This window comes from Rhinopithecus bieti, unplaced genomic scaffold (assembly GCF_001698545.2).
Source record: "Rhinopithecus bieti isolate Rb0 unplaced genomic scaffold, ASM169854v2 scaffold_83527, whole genome shotgun sequence".
Lineage (NCBI taxonomy): Eukaryota > Metazoa > Chordata > Mammalia > Primates > Cercopithecidae > Rhinopithecus > Rhinopithecus bieti.
Window position 1 is genome coordinate 414167 of NW_016837625.1, and position 13307 is coordinate 427473.

At 54.6% G+C, this 13307-nt stretch overlaps 1 protein-coding gene across 3 annotated transcripts in view; it reads left to right on the plus strand.

Annotated features, from left to right (window-relative positions):
* The first annotated feature begins 1861 nt into the window (after window positions 1-1861).
* The window catches only part of IQSEC1 (IQ motif and Sec7 domain ArfGEF 1), a 176658-nt gene continuing 165212 nt past the window's right edge, over window positions 1862-13307 (plus strand). The window contains exon 1 of one of the 3 annotated variants that reach the window (XM_017865852.1): window positions 1862-2307. In XM_017865852.1, coding sequence (XP_017721341.1) covers window positions 2285-2307 — 23 coding nt within the window. In that variant the 5' untranslated portion in view covers window positions 1862-2284. The remainder of the gene's footprint in view (window positions 2308-13307) is intronic. The other 2 variants (XM_017865849.1, XM_017865851.1) reach the window with 2 other exon arrangements.

The following is a 13307-nucleotide window of genomic DNA, read 5'->3' on the forward strand; positions in this document are numbered from 1 at the left end:
CAATTATGTTCACTTCATAGGGCGCTTCTGAGAATTCACTGAGACCATGAAACAATTGGACCTGACACAAAGTGAGCCCTCCTGATGCAGTGGCTGAATTTTGATGTTATTAAAATCTTTTGAAACTCCAGTGAGAAGAGGAGTGGGGCAGGCTGTGCAACATGTTAACCCACAGAATATGAATTCCTCACATGACTCAGGGAGGGAGGTCCGTGCTACAGGAAGATTGGTCATGCATATGGATTCACCTACAGAGGGCAGATAGGGAAGCATCATGCAGTTCTGATCGATGCCTCACCTCAGCCACCTGAGGTTGCAGCTCCAACTTCTGCTCCCTACCAGGACACTGAGCTGGAAGAATGGGATCCTAGTCCTACCTCTGCCACTCTGCTGTGCAACTTTAGGCAAATCACTTACCCCAAGGTTCATTTCCTGTAAAGGATGGAATGGAACTCAAGGTTGCAGCATCACTCCTACATTCGGTGAGTGTGAGTCCAGAGAGAATGGAAAGAGGAAGGGAAATGGCCCTGTGGGCTGCCAGCCATGGCCAGCCAATTCCCAGTCTCAACTACTCCCTCTCTCATTTATTCCTCCCAGTGAGGCAGCTTTCAAGCAGTCAATAGCCAAGACTCTGGAGCCAGACTGCCCTGGCTACACTGCCCGCCAGCTATGTGGCTTGGGCCAGTTGCTGAACCTCTGGCTTTAGTGCGCTCCTCCATGAAGTAGGATGATAATATTAGGCCTCATTGGGGTTGTCTTGAGGATTACCGTGTATGGAAGAATATTATCTACATGCCTCTGAGATAGGTCTGGGATTCCTGGTATACAGATGAGGAAGCAGAGAGAATCAGATGAAGATCAGATAGGAAGAGAGAAATCTGTGTGGGAAAGGCGGGTGTGGGAGCCGAGGATGGATGTGCGCTTCTCCTCTCCACCTCCCTGTCCCACCACTGCACCACGCTGACCTCCTCTGGGCCGCTCTAATACACCAGGCTGCCTTCCGCCTCAGAGCCTGGACGCCAGTTCCTCCCCTGCTTCTTGCGTCATCCGAGTCTCAGCCACACGTGCCTCACAGAGGGCCTTCCCGACCACCCTGTCTGATGGCGGAAGCCTCCTTCCCACCTCCCTCGGGCTCCCTGCCTCCCCTCTTCCTGCTCCCTTTTCATCCTGATTCTTACCACCATGTGCAATCCTATATCTGCACACTTACTTCCTGTCTCCCTCTTAGACTGTAAACATCATGAGGGCAGATACTTGCCCGGCACATGGAAGGTCCTCGGGAGAGGAAGAGGCACCATAGCTAGACCAGAAATTCTCCCTAGCCCCGTGCAGCCCCCCTTTGGGACAGGACTGGCACAAACGAGGACTGCTCTGCCATCCGCCGTGCAGCTTAGTGGTGTGGTGCGCCCTCCTGAAACCCCGTGTTATAGCTGTAATGATCCCTTTCACAGTAGCATAATCAAGACTCCCAGGAGAGACGCGGCTTGCCAAGGTCTCATCGCCCTTCAGTGGCAGAACTAGCCTTGGAGACGGCCGGCCTCACTCCAGGGCCAGAGCCCCGAGAGCTCCGTGGCTCGCGTGTCTCAGTGCCGAAGGCAGAGAAGCCGCCTTGGAAAGCAGTGACATCGTAGGCTCCGCGCGGCGCGTGCATTTTAGCAACAGAGTTCCAGGTTTCCAGCGCGGGCCAGGAAGGGGCCGGCGCCCCGCGCCCGGCCGGGTGTGTGACTTTGCAGCGAGGGCGCCGCGGAGCGGCCGCGCCTGATGCTGCTGTTGCCATGGCGACCAGCGCCTCGGCGATTGGTCAGGCGCGGCCGCATACGTTGCTCCTTGGGCGCCGGGGGAGGCTCCTGCGCGCCCGCCCCTCCTCCGGATGCTGCGAGAGCAAACAGGGGTCAGCCTCCTCTCGACCCTCCCCTCCTCATCCTCGCGCCCCGCACCCCGGATGTACGGGAGGGGAAACACCACAAGGTGGGCCCAGGTAGCAGCGAGGTGGACTCCCCCGCCCAGCCTGGCGACCATGGTTACTCGACGTCCTCGCTCGCTCCTGGGCACGGTGTGAGCGCGCTCTACGTGCCAGGGCCCTTCACAATCCGCTGCTGGCGCCGCCCCCCGCTCCCGCCCCAGCCTCCCTGGAGGAGCCCGCCACCCCCGGGAATGTGACTTGCCCCGCGATTTAATTTTATTCCCTTCCACGTCTTGCCTGAGCCTCCTGCTCCTCTTGCAAACACTTTGAGCCTCCCCGCTGGAGAGGGAGCCAGAACAGGGAAGAACGGATTCACACAGGATGGCTTGCAGAAGACGCTATTTGTGAGTATATGTGGCAGGTTTCTGCCTAAAGCCAGAGACCAGAGGGGCCCGGCTGAGGTGGAGTGAGGGGCTTCGTGGGGGGAGGGGCAGGTGGATGTGCAGGTGACTTGCAGAGAGAGCTGGCCACCCAGCAGGGATGCCAGCGTTCGGCCCCTGCAGCGGAGGTGTTTGTTGGTGATGACGATGAGAAAAAGGCTATTAGTCAGCAGGTCTTCAGCAGGCTGTGAAATTCCCAACTCTGAAAGCAGGTATCCCCCCTTCCAGATCCACATTCAGGGTGCCCAGACTGGCTCCTACTGTTTTGGCTTTGGTTTAGCCCATAGCCTGTTTGGGGAAAGCCTCTCTGCCCAGCACACCCATGGCCAGCCCTTCAGCCATGCCTGATAGAAGGTCGCAGGCAGGCTGAGGCAGTGGGCAGGATGCTGCGTCCTCCAAGGGCAGGTGAAGGTCCAGCCCACCTTCCCTAGCACAGTGGCATCAGTGTCCAGCTGTATGCCCAGGTGTTCTGTGGGCTGGCAGCAGAGCGTCTGTGTGCTGGGCCTCACGCCAGCAGCAGAGGCTGTGAAAGTCTGCACGGGGCGGTGACATCACGGGCCAGGGTATTTATGGAAACCAAAGCCTGTGCTTCGTTTAGCCAGGCTTCCCAGGGGGCAGTGGGGTTCGAATGCCAGCTTCCTTCACAGCTCTCTGGGCGCTGCACTGTGCTGTTCTAGGAGGAGCAACCTTTGCCCTCCTCTGGGACCCTCAGCTGCGGGGGTTGAGGCCCAGCGTCAGGTCTCCACCTGCCTACACTATTTGCCCAGGGCCCACTCGTTTGGGGCTGTGCAGTGACCTCAGACCTTAGGAGGTTAGAGATTACGGCTGAGTCCTCTTGAGCTGGGCTCAGTCACAAGGCTAGGAAAAGGAGGCCCGAAGCAGTATGTGGGGAGCCTTCTGGGGGCTACCCCAAGGCCTCCCTGTTCGATGGAGGCCTCTTACCACAGCAAGGGCCTGTGGAGCCCCTGATAGAGTGGCAGCTCCCCGTCACCTCCACTGAGGGAAAGTAAACACACCTCTGCCTCTGCTGCGTCAGCAGACCCAGGCGGGAGCCCGCGGGGGATGGCGGTGGCCTCTGGTTCGCTGTGATGCTCACTTGCTTTTTTAGTGGAGAAGCTCACAGGTTGGTTGCTCGATGTGAGCAGAACACACCAAAGTTCTCACTCCCTGTGGCAAGGTCCTCGCTGTATTTTCGGAAACAAATAGTAAATCCTTTCCCAGCGTGTAACTTCCTCCACAGTGGCTGGGAATAGGTCCTCCTGAGCCAGCTGTCTCCTTCCTGCCACACCTTTGCCTGGGCCCAGGAGCCTGATGCCAGAGAAATTCTGAACTCTCGGGGGCTGTTATACCCTCAGGGAGGGGAGATGTCATGAGGATGAAATGTGACAATTCATGTTCAGGTTACTTGGCCCAGTGCTTGCTTGCCTCCAGTGCTTAGAAACGTCATCCTCACAAAGGCTGTGTCTGGGCAGGCACTAAGACCCCCATTTTAGAGATGGGGAAATTGAGGCTCAACACAGTTCTACTGGAACCCTGGAATATACTAGCCTGGGGTGGGGGTTGTAGCCCAGGAACTATACTGGAATCACTTGAGGAGCAGTTAAAAAAAAACGTGTGAGTCGCACCCCCAGACATTCTGGTGTCTAGGTCTGGGGGAGGGCTCAAGCCTCAGGATCTTTTTCGTTTTCCAGATAATTTTAATGTCCAGGTGTGGTTGATGTTCCCGGGATGCAGCTATTCACTGTGGCTGCATTGCCCAAGCCCATCCAATTGCGGTTTTGTGGGGACAATGTTCTATATGAATTCTAATACTCTTCCCTGGAGAGTCTGCTTCAATCTGTTGGGGGCCCAGCCACCTGCATTTGAACACATGGCGCTGGTGGATTTGCTGATTCCTGGACTAAGCTCGTCTAGCCTTCCTGCCTGAGAGAGGGGGCTCAGCGCTCACTGTCTTCCTTTCCTGTGGGTCTTTTCACTCTTCTCCAGTTCTCAGGCTCCCACAGTCTGAGCATTGTGACTTCCAGGCCATCCCTCCTCTGCCACCAAACCTATTGGCACCGAAATACCAAATAGACTTGGAGGGGGTGGCTTTGTTTGTATGCAAGGATTTTGCAACCAAGAGCAGGCCTTTTCTGAGGTTACCCTGCTGCACTTGAAAGCCTGTATTTGCCCACCATTACTCCCCACCCAGAACCCGTGGCAAGCCCACTCCTAGACCCAGGCTTTCCCAGCACCTGCTGCTCAGACCTTATTGTTACCCAGCCTTTCAGTGTGGAAAGGAGATGAGGTGTTGAGCATCTCTAGATGTTTAACTTTCCCAACAGCGGCATTGTAGCCACTATCAGAGCAGCCCAACTTGATTGCAAAGCGTTCTCGTGCTTAGTTGCCTCGCTGAGTCTCACCAACTGCTGCAAAATGTGATACTGTTGATCCCATTTTACAGAAGAGGAAACCGAGGCTCAGAGAGGGGAAGGAACTTGACTGGGGTCACACAACTGTTTCCTGCTGTACATTTGGAAGCGGTGTACCTTCCCTAACATGCCACATGTCAAATCGGGGCAGACTTGCTCCAGTGGCCCTGTGCACGGCATGGCCAGGCTCTCCTCAGCCTAGAGGAGCCCTGCCAGTGGGCCCCCCAGCACCCCACTGTCCCCGCTCCCTAGCCTCCATTTTCACCCCTTCCACTCTCTGGGCCCCTGGTGTGCACCCAAGGGAGCTTTATGGAATGGAGACTCTGTCCCAGTCAGGGCTCAGTCCATTGTGAAGGTGGCACACTGGACGGGATAAAGAATGACAACAAAAGCAGGGGAAGATTTCTTAACACAGTGGGGGAACATCAGGTGGCTTCTAAGAATCAGACCCTGAATCAAACTTGCTGACACCCGAGGTCATTGCTGTACTGGCAGCTTCATGAATGGTGTCTGAATGAAGGATGGCCCCCACTTCTGTAACTACAGCGTCCTTTTCATCATCTCTGCAAGGGGACCCTCTGTCCTCACAGGCATGTCATATCCTGTCACTTGAACACAGGAAGTGAGGCTGTGAGGAGTTTGTGGTGTGTGAGATGTGGGCTGCTTGGCCAGGCCAGTGGAGCACTTTCCACCCATGCCTGCTCATTCATTCATTCACTTCCTGGAACTGTCCTGGCCCCTCTCTTCCTTCTGTTTGGGGGACATGGTGACCAGCTGGCCCCTGCAGGAGGCAGTGGTCTCCCTCCAGTGGGATGCCCTGACCTGCTGCTTGCAGTGGGGCCTTCATAAAGGAAGCCAAGCCCTGGTGGGTCTCCCCCAGACAGAAGAAGGGACACTGGTGGGACTGGGCCTGGAACATTCCACATGCACACCTCCAAGAAACTTGTGCATTGAGCTTTCACCATTATCACCTTGGCTGGGTCAGTTCCGTAGGCACAATTATCAGCATCTGCTGGACAGTAGGCCTGGGCTGGATGCCAGGGAAGAGCAGCCCCAGCCCACAAAGAGAGATGCAGGTAGGGAACCTGAGGCCCAGTCTTCACTCTCAAGCACATGTGATGACCAGTAGCCTTTCTTGCCATGCAGTGATCATTATGAAAAATGGTCATTATGAATGACCCACACAGCACTGGGCTATTTTCCAAGAATGCTGTAGCATCTATCCACCCTTTACAGCCCCAGGAGGCAATTGGGCAGGTCCTGGTTATAACTCAGAAAGACTGGGACATGCAGCCAAGGCCACATAGCCAGGCCTGGGCCTTCACTTCCTTGCATTCAGCTAGTATTAATGGCACACCTGCTGTGTGCCCAACTCAGTGCTGGGAACCACTGAGAGGGTGCCGCTTTCAGGGGACACTGCAGGGGAGAAGGCCATAGAGAAATGAAGAAGATAAAGAGCCCAGTGGGAATGGATTGAGTGAACTGTGCCACTCAGGAGGTGGGGAGGGCTTCCTGGAAGAGCTCTATGCGGCGGGGCTGATACTCCCCTTCCAGGGCTTGCCTGCGGGCCAGCGGGCGGGCCGGGCCCCAAGCTCAGCAAGTGTGGCGCCATCCTTGTCGCTCCCTGGCGGCGCTTTGTTGAAGCCCCCCAAGGCACCCTGTGCCCCTAAAGGACTTGGCACCCTCTCATCAGGGCCCTGGCCTGCCTCCTTGCGCTGACTCACTCACTTGGTCTTTAAGAATAACAAGAGTGCCTTCTCTTGTTGAATCCCACAACTCTGGCAGGGTGGTTGTGTGCCATCCTATTTTCCAGGGAAGTGCCTTGCTTAGGGTCACAGCGAGTGAATCTGCCTGACTCCAGACCCTGCTCCTCCCAAGCCAAGTCTGTGTGCCCTTGTGGGTGGGGCCGGTGGGTACCCAGTGCACAGAGATAGGATGAGGAAGGGAAGGAGGGCAGTCAGGGGGCCCAGGTGTTGGGGGTCCTGACGCCTTACCCCGAGCAGGTTCCAGATCTCTTGGCCACGAGGCTGTGTCCCTTCCCACCCCTTCCCCACTGCATGCATTACCTGAAACGTGTTGGCCACTGCCACTGCGGCATAGCTGCCCCCAGCCTGCTTGTCCTGGGTGCTGAGGGTACTTATCCCACAGTGGCTGGGAGCCCAGCACCCAGTACCTGTGGACTAGACCAGTTTTGTCACCACCAGTGGGGTCTTAGGAGGTGTTGCTCCTGGGTACTGGCTGAGTTGCTCCCAGGCTCACCTTAGAGCCTGCTGCTTTCCTCCAAAAGCCTACTGATGACACAGCCCCGTCTGCCCTTGCCGCTCCTTCCAGCCTGTTGGATGGCTCCTGTTCTCTCACTCTTACCCCAGGAGGCTCCCTGCAAGCAGAGCAGATGAAAATACTCTGCCCCTTGGTCTCTGAGGCCCTGGCTCACCTGGGGCCTTACAGAGCAGGACAAGGAGGCTCCACTCCAGCTCTGTCCCTGCCACACTGCGTGATCCTGGCCAGGCTGCTTGCCCTCTCTGGGCCTGTGACCTCATCTGAAAGTTCATGGTTATGCTGCGACACACAGGGAACTGGGAGGAGCTGTGTCTGCCAGGCACAGCAGCTCCAGGCGTGCTGGCTCATTCACGTGGCCCCATCCTGCCGATCAATCACCCGTTCATTCGCTCAGCCCACCATGGTCACTGGACGTCTAGTCCACGTCCTGACACACACCAGGCCTGTGGGCTACGCCTGTAAACGAACCAGGCCCGCCCTGCCTGCATGAAGCTGACCGCCCAAAGAAGGGACACAGTAAATAAGACCTTGGTGGCACCTGCCAGAGCAGCTCCTGGATAGAACTGAGAAGAGAACGGGGTGGGGCAGTGGGCTCCCCTTCCCTCACACACCTCTCTCTCCTCAGCCACTCTGGGTCCTGAGGCCCTCTGTCCTGCTCCTCCTGGCCTCTCCCGATCCCACAACATTCCATCTGCTGCCCAGCACTGCCTGGAAGGCTCACCCCGCCACACTCTTGCCCATGCTGGCTCCTCTACCGGGAGTGCCCTTCTCTTCACCTCAGACCTCACAGTCCAGCCTGTGCCTCTCTCCTGACTCCCCCAGGCAAATGGGTCCCCTCATGGAGCTCCTGCATGGCGAGTCCTCCCTGCGACAGACACATTGCTGGCCCCTCTGTTGTCACTAGCTGCCTGGAAGTCCCACTTTTGCTTTCTGGCATCCCTGCAGGGCCTGGCCTGACAAGCCACAAATCACCATTTTTAAAAATTGTGGTAAGATAGACAGAAAACCTCCTTTTTTAAAGCTGAAAACCATTCCATTGTGCAGATCCACCACGTTTGCCCTTTTTAATTACAAACATTTCAGCTGCAATAAGTGCATTCACAGTGTTGTGCAGCCAACACACCATCCATCTCCAGAACTTCACTTTCCCAAAAAAGGCTCTGTGCTCCGTGAGCGTAGGCTCCCATCTCGCATCCCCAGCCCCTGGCGCCCACCATTCCACTCTCTGTCCCTGTGAATGTGACTGCCCTGGGGATGTCATGTGAGTGGAATCAGACAGCAGTTGTCCTTTCCTGACTGGCTTACTTCACTTAGCATCATGTCCTCAAGGTTCATCTGTGCTGCAGCAATGGGCAGAACTTCCTTCCTTTTTAAAGCTGAACACTGTTCCATTGTGCGGATCGACCACATTTTGTTTGTGCATTCACCCATTGGTGGACACTGGGTTGTTTCTGCCTTTTGGCTATTGTGAATAGTGCTGCTGTGAACATGGGTGTGCAAATACCTCTCCAAGTCCCTGGTTCCATTTCTGTTGGGTGTGTACTTGGAAGTGGGCTTGCTGGGTCAGGTGGTGATTGGATGTTGAATGTTTTGAGGAGCCGCCATACTGTATTCCACAGCAGCTGCACTGTTTTACCTTCCCTCCAGCACTGCACAAGGGTCCTAGTTTCTCCACATCTTTGCTATCACTTGTTACTTTCTGTTTTTCTTTAGTAATAGCCATCCTAATGGTGTGAAGTGGTATCTTGTGTTTTTAAATTTCCCCTTCCTGAATAAAAGTGTGAGTGATGAAGTTTAGCTTACAAAAGGGATGGTTATGTTTTTGTTGTTTTTTAAATGTATTCATATAACTGAGGGATTATTCATTCACATGGTACAAAAAAGGGCTGCACACATTGTCTGTGTGGTTCCCTGCTTCTCGTTTTTCTGCCCAGAGGCCACAGCTGTGTCCAGTTCCTTTGGGTCCCTGGTGAATTTCTGTGCATGTGTATGAGTGCTTCATCACTGAAGTGCTCCCTCAGCAAGCTGGTGACACAGAGCGGTTTAGTTTTCCCATCACTGTTTTGTGGTTCTGGATTTGAGCCAATGAAATGCTCAACTTGGGGGATGTGTGACCAGCCAGCCGCTGCAGGAGGCAGTGATCTCCCTCCGTGGGAAGCCCTGGCCTGCTGCTTGCAGTGGGGCCTCCATGAAGGAAGCCAAGCCCTGTGTGTCTCCCCCAGGCAGGAGAAGGGAGGCTGGCAGGACCGGGCCTGAACATTCCAAGATGAACCCACACACACACACCTCCCGGAAGCCTATGCGTCGAGCCTTCATCATTGTCACCTTGGCTGTCTCTCCATCCAGGTCAGTCCTGGGCATGGTTATCAGCATCTCTTTGACAGTGGGCCCCCAGATGCAGGCAGAGCTGCCAGAGGGCATCTGGGAGTGGGGCCAGCCTAGGCTGTGCAGGGCAAGGCCCCTACACCAAGAATCCGCACAGGTATTTATGGGTGTGAAAATCTGTGAGCAACTATCTGAGTCTGGTCCTCACTCCTCTTGACATCCAAACCACAAAATGCATTTTGTATGATTTGAATATGCATTGAGTTTTCCAGGAATGCAACTGCTCTCACAGTCGAGGGAAGATCAGACTCTGATATATTCGGAGCTCCGCCAAGAGCTGCCACCATTCAGAGCACCACATCACCAAGGACAGCATCTCTCGTGGTGCCAGAGTCCCCAGTGAACTCCAGCATCCATCTGTGTTTGTGGTCGCTGTCACACGACCTGACAGGTGACTATAGGATAGGCCCACCCACCATTAACATGACAAATTACCCTTTATTTTATTCTAAATTATTTTCCTTTTTTTTTTTTCTGTAATGTTACCATCCAGCCATTCTCTTGGTTCTGTTTTAAATGTGTGTGTAGATGGATCACATGACTCATCAACTTCATTTGAGAAGAGAGACGAGGATAGTGCAAAGCTCTGGTTTTAAGGAGGGGGGTGCTGGACAAGGGATCTTTGTGGTAATGGAGCTATTGTGTATTTTGATTGTGGTGGCACTTGTATTTGCCTGTATGTGTGTGCATGAGTGTGTTTAGTTCTATGCAGGCGTATCGTGTGTGTCGGCTCCACAGTACAAGCAAAACAGGAAATCTACCTAAGGTGGGGGAACAGTGCAGTGTCAGTATCCTGGTGGTGATGGATCCAATAATTTTGTAAGATGTTACCATTGGGGGAAACAGTGTATATAAGATCTCTCTGTATTGTTTTTTTGTTTGTTTTAACAACTGCAAATGAATCTACGATTATCTCAAAATAAAAAGTTTAATTTTAAAAAGGTGAGAGTAGGTATTGGGTCTGACAGACTGAGATCTCTGGTGATTGAAAACAGCGGACAGCCAGTGACCTCCCAGTCTCAGTTCCTTGGTGGTGCGCCATGGTCACCAACCTCTACTGCCCTCCCCTCCCTGACACCTGAGACACCTTGGGCCCTTCTCTCCAAGGCTGCATCCCACCAGGGGCACTGGGGCCAGCCCCTCACCCCAGAAAGGCAGCACAAGCCCCTTTGGCTGCCAGCTGGGGCCTGGCTAGCCCCCAGGGGTTCTGAGTTTGAGACCCTATTCTGCCAGTAGGCAGTGGATGTCAGCTGGCTGATGGAACGGGGGTCTTATCCATTGTCCCCAGATGCCTCCCAGAACCAGGGCCCCAGCCCCAGCCCAGCCCAGCCCAGCCCTCTTCTCAGGTGGGCCTTCCTGCTCCCCTGGGCTTGCAGGACAGCCCTGCTGATGGCCACTCCTGCCCTCCTCTGCCCTGTGCCTGCAGCATTCCTGATGACACAGTCACCACGCTTGTCTCTGCCTCCTGCCACCACAGTGGGCAGCAGGGACAGAGACAAATAACATTCCATCAAATGCTGTTTTGAAGACGAAAATGGACCCGTCAACTCAAGCTAAAAGGTTAAGGGAGGAAGCAAGTCTTTTTTATGACTTTGTCATTCCACAAATTGACTGTTCTATGAATTGGCTTTCAGTGAATTGACTTGTTACTGGTTGAAGGAAAGCTGGGACATGGCTGGTGAGGTTGTGGGCAGGACTGGGGCAGTGAACAGCATGGTGGGGAAGCCAGATCGGGCGTGCTGTCAGCTCTCTGAGGGACCAGGCTTTGCCCACTAGACTGCCCAGCCCAGGAGTCCCGGCTCTCCCTCCCCTGTGCATCCCATTTCCTGAGCATGAGCTCAGGATATCAGGACTTGGAGGAGCTGGGGCTGCACCAGAGATACCCATCCCCCTTTATATCCCATGGCATGACCTTGCCACACTGACCTGACCTCCGAGGAATGAAGATCCTGTCAGAGCAATTCCTGTGGCTCAGCAGGTGACTGACCTGACCGTGGCTAATAGAAAAATGTTTTATTGGCACCAACGGCTTCATTCCTCACCAAGATGTCCCTGACATCTGCTTGGAATGGTTACTAAGGGAAGTAATACATCTTAAATCACCAGGGCCCTGGCTGAAGTTTACTGCCTGTCTCTCAGGGCCCTTGGTGGCCCCACGATGACACCAAGCGTTTTCCTCCCATTTGCCCTCCACTATCAGATAAGAGAGAAATGCCCTCAAGTCTCTCCAACCCCTTTCCTTGTTCAGGTTTCTGTCCCCTGACCATCTCTGGGCTGCAGAGAGGTTGGGCCGCCTCAGAGGAGCTCCCCAAGACCAGGTGAGCCCAGCAGATGTGGGATCCAAGATCTGGGGGTAATCAAGACCTTTTTCTGTACCTCCCCTGCCAGGACCCCGCAGCTCTCCAAGGAGCTGCTCAGATGGAACTCCTTATCTGCTGCCCAGTGGCTGTGTGACTTGGGGCAGATGACTTAATCTCTCTGAACCTATTTCCTTTTCTGTAAAATGAGGCTAATAATACCAGCTTTGCAGGGTGGCCATCAGGACAGAATGAGGTAATAAGGCCTGTGGTATCTCTGTGACCTATAGAGATTATTCCTGTCCCCGTCCTCCCCTGGATTCTCATGGCACAGGGCTAGGCTTCAGGACGTGCTAGGACTTAAGAAATGTGAACATCTGGGAAGGGAAGGGAAGCTGGGCCATAACGGTGTATCCATCAGGAGCCTTTGGGTGGCAAACAGCAGAAACTCAAGTCAAAGGGATTTCTGTGGTTACGTCAGTGAGTAGCCCACGGTCTGGCTTCAGTGTGGCTGGCTCCAGGGGCTCCAACATTCCCGTGGCCATGTCCTGTTCACCTTCACCTTTCCCCAGGACGCGTTCCTGTGTGGAGGCTCCAGCCCCCTCAGCAGCCTCAGTCCCCTGGTCAGCCCTGGGGCTCATGGCCATTCCTGAAACCATCTCCATCCCCAAGAGGAGCCATGTGCTGATTGGCCAGCCTCTGTCACCTGGCCACACCTGTAGCTGGAGCATGGGGTCAGCCCCCCTGAACCACTGGGCTGGGAATTAGGAGGGGAATTCAAATGTGTGTGTTTGTTGGGATGGAGGTAAACCAAGTCTAGAAACAGGCCACCAGGTTTTGCTTGGAGTTAGAGGAGAGCCTGGCAGTTTGGGGCAAGTCTGGACGGAGCTGGTAGCCTCAGTGCAGTAGTGTGCAGAGGCCCAGGGCAGCCAGAGCCATGGCTCAGGCACCAGGGAGGCCAGCCCAGCACCCCACACCGGGCAGCTGGCCCCTGGCATCAGCACAGGGCCTGGAGTCGTGGGCTCTGTATGTTAGGGGCTCTGTGGACCTTGGTGGGGGCTGAGGACTGCATGTGCTAGGTAAGTCCTGGGACCCCTGATGTTCAGGATCCAGCTGCACCTCAGGGCTGGCACATCCCCCTCTTGCTTTGCCAACTGGGACCTATAAATAAGCACTTTTTCTTACCATTTCGTCTTTCCTCTTTTCCTAGTGATAGATATTTTTAAAAACTGCCTAGGGCATTGTATGTTACATGAAAAAACTCATCATTTATTCCAGATTGACCTGAAATCCTTTTTGCCAGCATCTCAAGGAGGGGAAACCCTTCCTGGCTGCTTTGAGCCTCCCTAGGGAGGAATGGTGAGGGAGGAACAGTGCTGCCGGCTCTGTCCCCTCGTCCCCGTCTATAATATGGGCCATTCCCGGCCTTGTGGGCCAGAACCACGGGGTAGGAAGTGCACGGGGGTTCCTAAGCAAGAGCAAGTTCTCAGGGAGGGCCAGGCCACGCATAACTAGAGACCCATGTTGTCTCCTTTAGCCTGAAGTATATTGTTTCTCTTTTCCTTCCCTCCCTCCCTCCCTCCCTCCCTTC